This window comes from Hippocampus guttulatus, chromosome 16 (assembly GCF_054856545.1).
Source record: "Hippocampus guttulatus isolate MCC_2025c chromosome 16, RoL_Hgut_1.0, whole genome shotgun sequence".
Lineage (NCBI taxonomy): Eukaryota > Metazoa > Chordata > Actinopteri > Syngnathiformes > Syngnathidae > Hippocampus > Hippocampus guttulatus.
In genome coordinates, this window is record NC_141276.1 from 1806587 (window position 1) to 1815648 (window position 9062).

At 45.5% G+C, this 9062-nt stretch overlaps 1 protein-coding gene across 1 annotated transcript; it reads right to left on the reverse strand.

The window, feature by feature from the left end:
• Positions 1-3764: 3764 nt before the first annotated feature.
• On the reverse strand, positions 3765-6632 carry txn2 (thioredoxin 2). The gene is made up of 4 exons (XM_086133195.1): positions 6570-6632; positions 5068-5345; positions 4621-4744; positions 3765-4033 (listed from the first exon to the last, which is right to left on the reverse strand). The coding sequence occupies exons 2-4, from the start codon at positions 5343-5345 to the stop codon at positions 3917-3919; spliced, it is 519 nt and encodes a 172-aa protein (XP_085989321.1). The 5' UTR covers positions 6570-6632; the 3' UTR covers positions 3765-3916.
• Between the last annotated feature and the right edge of the window lie 2430 nt (positions 6633-9062).

The window sequence follows — 9062 nt, forward strand, 5'->3', positions numbered from 1 at the left end:
AAGAAGGCATTGGATGACCAAATATGGAGACGTGCATTTGACCTCACCGTTCTCCTTCCTCCTCCTCCTTTCCACTGTGACCCAGTCTCGCTTTTGACTGCCCTCGGTTGTACTGGCAGCAGGGCGTGTCTGTCATTCAGGGTGTGTCAAGCTATTATATCCTGCAGTCAAGGGAGAAAGGGACCCATTCAGCATAAACACTTTTGAGGGCTCGCATGTGGCCACTCTCTCCGTAAAATCACCGCATGTGTGTGCTGCCATTCAAACGTCGGTGTGGCCAAGCGTCTTTTGGCTACGTCTAGTCTCCAGGCATATCTTTGCCCAACTCATGCAGTGTGCAACATGTTTCTAATATTTACTTTATTCTCAGTGGTACTCGGGCCTTCAAGGGGGGTTTCATTCCACGTATTCCACTTTTTTAAATGGCCACCATCAGGTCGCAATCATCGAAACCACCGATATTATACAAAAATGCAAGCTCGCGGCATTTAACTGTGCCCTGTCATCTGCTGCAGTTCAGAATTCATTTAAAAAATAATATATGTCATATTCACCTGAGGCGAGATGGCTCATTATCCACCGCATGAATGTGTGCGGATTGCTTTTTGCTTGTCAAAGTTGGCTTGGAACAATTGCTGCGTTGACCGACTAATCGGTGGATGGAAAAATGCTGATGTCATCAAGGAACAGCGAGCTGGCCCTCTAAGGACCAATTTTAAATCTGACAGGTTAAGGAAACGGTCTTATTGCTAATCGTTTAGATTACCTTCGCTCTGCACGACCGATTCGGAAGGCCCGAGGCAGATTAGATTGACACGGCAGCGCAGAGGCCGAAGTTTGACTGGCCAAAAAAAGTTGAAGATCCACATTAAGCAGTAAGCGCCATGACATGAAGGCAATAGACCGTTGGAAATAAACAAATATCATGCCATGGAACAAATATTAGAATTCATGTTTTAAAGACCCGACACTGCTTCGGATAGTTCAACACGCTTGCAAACCACATCCGCCATAAGTTAAAACATGCGTCAATCCAAAGTGAGCTGTCCATCAAAACTTTGCAGAATGTAGAGCATGCCCATGGGAACTCACGGGCTCGTGCAAAGTGGCAAACATAGCGTCAACGTGAGCCACGCCCGTCATCTTTAGCACCTGTCTGACCCAGATCCTCAAGATGTGCCCTCACGCCTGACCTACAATGACAGAAAATTCAACACACACGCAAGAAGGCGAGCCGCCCTTGCAAGCGCAATACCATTCATTCCTTTTGCTCATCTGCCAAAACCACACGGATCCCATACAAACTGCTTACATTGGACTGCAAAAGCTGTTTGTCAGCCCCCCCCCCCAATGTTAACATGTCAAAGAAATAATTACGAGGCACCAGCGATCGTTTTTTCCTCCTTCACCGTCTTCCTGTCCTTCGGTCATCTGTACACAGGAAGGAATGATAAGACGCATGTCGACTCGCAAAACTCAGTCCGGAATGTTAAGTGAAGGAAGTGTGGACAGCTTTTCCCCTTTTGTTGCAATGTCTCCTCGCTCGTTTAACATCTGCGGATATTAGACAAAAGAACCAATGTTAAAATGAGCATTTTGTGGGGGGGGGGGGGGTTATAGCATGGGAAGAAATATGGTCGAACCAGAAATAAGTGGTCAGAATTAAGTGCAGACCCAACAGTTAGAGGTCAATGTTGTGTTTCAAATATAAATACAGCAATGAATTTACTGTAAACACGAAATAGTCAAGGGCCGAGTCAAGTTTTTGTTCCAGGGTACTTCTCTGTGTCCCCCCCCCTCCACAAAACACAAAACTTTGCCAACAATCACACACACGGAGGAGAAGAGGCAGTTGGCCAAGTTATTGTCGATTGTATTTCCATCAAACACGCCACAAGCATCAGCGGGTTCAACTCCTGAGAAAGGCAAACAAATCGGAGGAGTCGTAGAAGAATTCTGCAGCTATGCCTGTCTGCAGTTTGACCAGCAGCTCTCGCATGACTTTTTTCTTCGCCTTATATGGTCACAAGAGCGGGTTGAGTAACACGCGCACGCAGACAGGGGAGTCAGGATGGAGGTGTGGTCGACTGCGTTTGCCGGAAGAGGAGTAGAGTTACACGCTGTTCTTCAACCTTTGGAGCCTGTCGTCATTTCTCTGTTCTTCTCTCAGGCAGACATTAAGAGGATAACACATCCCGGCCGTGTGTGTGTTGGGTCCAAGTTGGTGAAAAGAGAGGCCGGCCATGTTTATACTGTTGGTATATCATTAACGATGATGCTGTCATTCTGTTGTAGACATCCCAAAGCTATGGTAGGAATGTCTTTTGATCCAAGCGTGCAACAAGCGTATATCTGGCCCCTTCATCGCTTTCTGGCCTATTTGCTTCCATCATACATACTCATGTAATGCCGGTGGAATTCCCCTGATTAAATCCTCCCGCGGGTGCTACTGAATGGATCTTGCATGCACACGTCCTCGCGGTGATCTCATCCAAGTACAAGTGTAATGATTGGCGTTTGAGAAGCATACCGTCGACGGCTGGCCCGCCATGAGGGCAATGACGAGACAAAGAGTCAACCCAACTCAGTTTGCACGTCCTTGTTTTCTTAGTTTTCTTTGGGACCGTGAGTCACGAACAGCTCAAACTACCACAAACAATGGGAGAGCGAGACACCTCGTTTTTCAACCCGAAGCGCTCATTCAAAATCCAGGCTGTTAATGTTTTTCGCTGATGTGTAAAGCAACCGCTGGGCCTCCATATTGCAGCATCCATTGTTGATTGCTATTTAAAAAGTGCCATTCATAGCCACAATGAACCCCAGTGGGGCATATTCCGAATTTCTCGTACATTTCAAAACGCAAGGGTATGAAATTCCATTCACAAGCCCCGTCCACATTGTCTCTTCCTTCAATTGTTTTGCATCAGCAGCAGAGACATGAAGTCATTCTGCCTTCCGAGGTTGTCACAGAGCCAATACGAGGCCTGTGGACACTTGGCACGAACCTTCCTGGTGCTGAAAGCTTTGCTGCGGACCGACAAGCATTTAAGACATCACTCTCGATGCTGATGTCACATATCCAACTGCCCGATTCCACAAAATAATTTCGTCAAGGAGTACATGGATGTTTGCCTTTGGCCCCTACTTGACTAAATAGTTCTTCCAGACAAATCGGTAAATACCGTAGCCCATAGCTCACACGCGCATTGAATTGACTATAGAACCAAGTCAAATGCGAGACTTATTTTAATGTCTTTATTCCTGCGTGCGATCGTGTCTGAAGTACAGCGTTCATTTCAGGAATAACAGACATCAAATCCCTTGCAATTGGTGCTTGTTACAAGTTTCACAGTCAGGACCCAAAAGTGCACATCCACAAACGCACAACTTTTTTCATCACATCACCAGGCATATTGGTGTCAAGCGATCAATTGTGTGGTTTGGGCATGAGAAATGCTACCCTCCCGTGGAAAGACGCAGAAACTACAGTTGACTTTGTAACATATCTCAGGTCTTAAGTTAAATCCACTTCACTACTACATCTCTCATAGTACGAAATATAAGAGCCGTACGGTGGCGTATTTTCCCCTTGTATAGAAAACGGTTACACACGATACATCTCCTCGAAAGGTCTGACAAAAGTTGAGGGAGCTGTGACAGGAAGTGCTTAAGAGACTCGCACGGCGTTGATTTCCAAAGTCAATGGAGGCCCACACCCATCACGAGAACAAGAAACAAGAGAAAGAGACGAGACGGTACGGGGCAAAAGCTAGTGAGCCTCGTGGTGGGCGTGAGCACGGACTCAGCTTGGGCTGGCGTCGAGACTTTGCTGCTCAAGAGACTCGAAGCGGGTGGGGCAGAATCATCGAAAGCAGCATTGCGACGGCGGTCAAGTGACAGGCCTGGCAAAGCGGATTTATTTTCCGATGATCTTGCTGACAAACGAGTCCAGTTCATCGTCATCTTTGATCCCCACAAAATGGTCCACGACATCGCCTCCTCTCATCGCGATAACTGTTGGAACGGCAGACACCTGTGAGGGAAAACACAATCACACTGTCTTGAGTCACCAATTAAAAAAAATTTTTTTAAATTAATTATCAACAGCAATTTGAATGACAAAGTACTTACGAGACGATGTTCTGCACACAAATTTAACTGCAGTGGATGCAGCAGACTATCAATTCAATGGATCTGACGATATATTCGCCAGATAGTAAATTAGGCACAAACAACTACAGGTACAGCAGTGGTGCTTTGACGCTCTCGGTAGAATTCATTCCGTGACAATGTTCGTAACTCAAAACATCATTTTCCAAATGAAATGAATGGAAATGCTTTTATTCCATTCCAGCCTGAACCATTTTTTACATTCCTTCACTCTGTATCACTTGTGTTGTCCGTTTGCCGACACCAAGAGAAAAAAAAAGTCTATCTACCGCATGAGAATAATGTAAGAATTTTGCTGCAGAACACGACGGGACAGAACTCCCACTCCCATAATAAAGTGTGGCTCGACAAACAAAACCATGGGTCACCGAGCCACATTTGACTTGAGGAGTGCGTTTGTTTTTATAATTTTGATTCACAGGACCAGAGAAAACAAAGTGCCAATCTCACCCCGTATTCAATAGCCAGGTCTGTGTGATCGTCAATGTCGACTTTTGCCATGGCAACACGGCCTTTTTGTTTCGCAACAGCCTTCTCCAACCTTGGTCCAAGGATTTTACAAGGCCCACACCACCTGGAAGCACACAAAAACACGGCTGATTCGGGTTTTTTTTTTCTTATGCTGCATCTGATCATTTACAACAACAGGTTGTCCTCCAAAGTACTGAAGATTTTTATCATAAAGTGTGAATTGGAAGTGACATTGTGTGTTGCTTCACATAAACCGCGATTACTGTTGCACAAGTTAAATTCTTCCTCAAGGTTGAATATAAATGTAAGGTACTGTGGGATTGGATAATTTTGTGTGCAACAAATTATTTTCTTTGTTCAGCAAAGTTATATTGCAGTTTTGAAAACAAACTTTTATTCAAATCAATCGGCACGGTGCATACTCACTGTGCATGAAAGTCAATCAGTACTGGCAGTTGACTGTTGATGACCCTCTCTGTAAAATCCTCATTGTCCTGCACGTTGAAGGAGACTTGACGACAGGAGGCGTGAGGAAGACTGTGAGGCAGAGCGTGTGAAGGGGAGAGGAAGGAGACCCGGGCTGAGGAAGGCTGCAGGGAGGTGGAATAGGAAGTGGAGACGAAGGCGGCGGAAGATGCTGGGAGGCAGCGGATCTCTTTTGCAGAGAGCGTCCAAATCCTGCGCGCTAGCAGCCTATGAGCCATCTAAGCCGGAGACATAAGACAGAACAACAGAGGGTGAATGTTATTAATCCAAAGGCCTTATCGAGTACAACAGAGTCAGTCGAGTCAGAGCAGAGTAGATTAAGAGCCCAGCCAAGAATCAAGGCACCATAGCCCTTTCAGTGATTCTTTGTATGCAAGGACAGGTGTGAATACACGTACCGCTTTTTCTTTTATATATTTGTTTTGCCTACTGCGATGGCCAGACCTCAATCCAACTCTTTAGGTGTACTGTATTGTCAAAGATAAACTAGATTCAAGATCATGCACTGTTGACGACCGTAAATTGATAATAGAAGCATACCGTAGAAACGTACGACAAAGACCCGTGTCAAAGAGTTGGAGAGTGTAGAAACTGGACTGCAAGAATTGTTAATGCTCACGGACATCAAAAGAAACTGCCTACATGCAGTTAATAGCAATTTGCATGACAAGGCAAGTTTATTTGTAGAGCACAAAGGCAATTTACAGCTTTATAAAATTACAAGAAGGCAAGAACATATATCATTCCACACAACATAAAAAAACACGACCATAAATTAAATTAAAGGCAAGGAGTGCGGATGGAATTTTACGAAAGCTGCCATATGCACAGCCTGGATTTGAATGCAAGAGTTCTGGTCTCACGTCCTCTGGAAGATTCAATGATGCTATTTTAAGATACAATTATGCTACTTTTAATGTGTTCCAAAGCATTCACTTGTGTACTTCCATATATATTTAAATTACTATTCTCAATGTCTACCCATTTCCTAAAACTGTCCATCTGCTTCTTCAACCACTCGCGCATGTGTTCATGTGTACTTAATTGAGAGCTGTCAAGTGGCGCGCGAGCTTAAGGAGCCATGTTTCGATGTTCCTCAACACGCACAAGCGAATAAGAAACGATATAGAGAACGCTCGGATTTACGGATGTTATCCATATCACATGAGCAATTCTCCGCCATGATCCTCGAAATTGCTTTCCGGGGGCATTATATAGTCACTGTCTAACTATCACGTATTTCTTCCTCCATTAGGAAACGTTACGTTCGACTTTGCCCTCTTCGCCCTCCTTCATGCCCAAAGCCTACCCGGTTTCCCCTTCAACTGGAAATACAGCAACAAAAATAAAAACAACACTTCTACCCTGGTTAACAGAAACACTACAAATGTCATATTCACGCGAAAGCATGCTCATAAGAGTGAAGTATTTGAACATTTTACCTTCCAGCTTCGCGGTGACTGCGCTTGGTGTCAGGGACTCGAGTCGTACTTCCGGTGTAGTTTGTCAACGTTTTTAGGTCTCTCATTCACATGGTGTTTTCATTACTGCCGCTTAGTGGCCAACCGTAGAATGGCATAGATGGGGAAAGCTGTCGAGTGGCTCCAAGTTCTCAACAAATGAAATCAACTTGACTTTTTGAGCACACAAAAAAAAAAAGTCCAGAGTGGAACAGTTTGAGTCGACAACTGTTCAATATTTACCATCAGTTCAGCCGAGCTACTATGTGACGATTCTCATTCCATTCATAGCGCCCCCCCCCCCAAAAAAAGCCTGTATCTGTGTGATTATTTGTATCATGTGTTTTGGTCCTTGCATGCTGCATTAAATCACGCTGCATAATTATAGTTATTGAATACAAAGTAATCTCAGGCCCAAAGTTGTTTGTCACCTACTTATGATGTCGTGGCATTTTTTTCCAATAGAGGACGCTGTCTGAGGAGGAAGTGTGGGTAGGGCAAGATGGGTTGAGTGTTTATTAGACTGTGGCAGTTGGGGTCTGAACAGAGGTTTGCTCTATGCGCTGGCCGAGGTGGGATCGGTGTGTCCAGGACCAGAACACATAAGCCTCAGTCTATCTCACCGCTGGCCTCACATAGCCATCCTGCACATGTTTACCCTCAGACGCAGCCCAAACTGTTTGTGTGTGAGGCTCCTTTTTCAAGGTATCTCGCCCACTTCACCGGCCCCCCTTTTTGCCAAATAAACATTGCACCAGAAATTGCAGGGATATCTGGGATTTTTGAGGGTCCTACTGGAAAGCCGGAGAGGGCTCGAACAAGGGTGCTCTCTGTGACACCTCAGAGGTGAGGGGAGGGCAAAACTCAGAAGGGGAGGGACGGGCGTTGATCGAGGAGGGGCAGTGTGACCTTACTTTGGGTGCTGTGTGGGGTGGACTCGCATCAGGAAGACACACGCTCACTCACGAGCAGGGACAGGTGACCCACTTTCCTCTGACCCCGTCGGGAGTGTGTGCAAAGGTTGACCCCGCTGGTCAAGCAACAGATAAAGTTCAAAGGTCAAGGAAAATGATACTGTGAAGTCCTTGAGAGAAGTGCTTAAATGGCGACACGTGCGTACGACACACCTGTCAACTGCAGCGCCCCGTCTCCTTTGCCTGACTTCACTGTTGCGCATATGTTCCAGTGTTAGGCAAAGTCAACATTAAAGTTCCTGCTCTTGGTTTAAAAATAACTTTAGGTAGTGAATCCTTTCTATGGGCTTGTTTTTCCTCTCCCATTTCTTCTGTTTTGGAACAGGGTGCACACGACATGGCTTCTTTCAGGTGATGTCACGGTACTTTTACCACGGGAAAAGACGCAACATATCTGTGAGGTCACTCGATCGGGAAGATGAAAATTGAAGAGAAAAACAGTCGGTGGAAATGCAATGAGGTTGTCACGTAGGCTAACTCGTGGGGATAAGTGGATTAGAAAATGGATGAATTCCTCATAGGTCCTCTATGTTGAAAATGTGAAAGCAATATAAATATGTATTGTACAGTTCTTACATTCTATATATCAGTGCCAAAGTGTGGCACTTGAAAGAATCAAATACAGTTCAGATGAATGTAACTGTTTCGGTAACATCTATATCCTACTTCAGTGCAACGTTCGTGTTCAAACTGCGCATAATGGTGCAGTGACTTGCAATAATATCAATCAAATGTGCCACAGGAAGCCCGAGAAGAGCTCGTCAAAACACACACCTGGCCTCTTTTCCGCCAGTACTTCACTCGACTAAGCAGTTCTAGCTGCTCACATTGATTTGGCTTCTGGCATGTACTTCACACCGCTCACCTCCCTCAATGTCGACATCCTCCCATCATCTCACACTCAACTTTGAAGCTTGTTTTCAAGGTTCGCTCACCGCGTCCCCCCCCTGCCATTGCCCAACTTTTTCCGACGACTTCTCATGAACTCCCCTTCCACTGCGACCGTCACTCCGTCTGATTGGTTAATGGCTCTGCCGAGAAGAGTTCTCCGTGAGTTCCTAAAGCAAACTTGTGTCACTTTGTCCATTACAAGTTGTGAAGACTGCTGTCGGATTAGAATCGAAAGGTCACCACCCCCTCCCACCCCCCCCCCCCCCAAAGAAAAAAGGGAAAATGACTACATCTGGTGTGCGTGTTTGGAAATTTTGTATGTTTGTTCATTACGTCTTGCGATGGAAGCAACTGTTGTTAAAATTCTTTGAACAGGGCTCTGACATTACACAGAGTATGGGGAAAACACTGATGTGTGTGCGTGTGTGTGTGTGTGCGTGGGCTCTTGCGTTGTGAGCTTCATTTACTTTCACTACCTGCATTTTCTCTTGACGCATTGGGCTTGTTTACACGTTCCTGTTACATCACCTCCCAGCACTAAGAGAGAGAGACGGATTGTGTGGGAAGAGGATGGAGGCTTGGCCGTTGCAAAATTTCGCACTCCATAGGC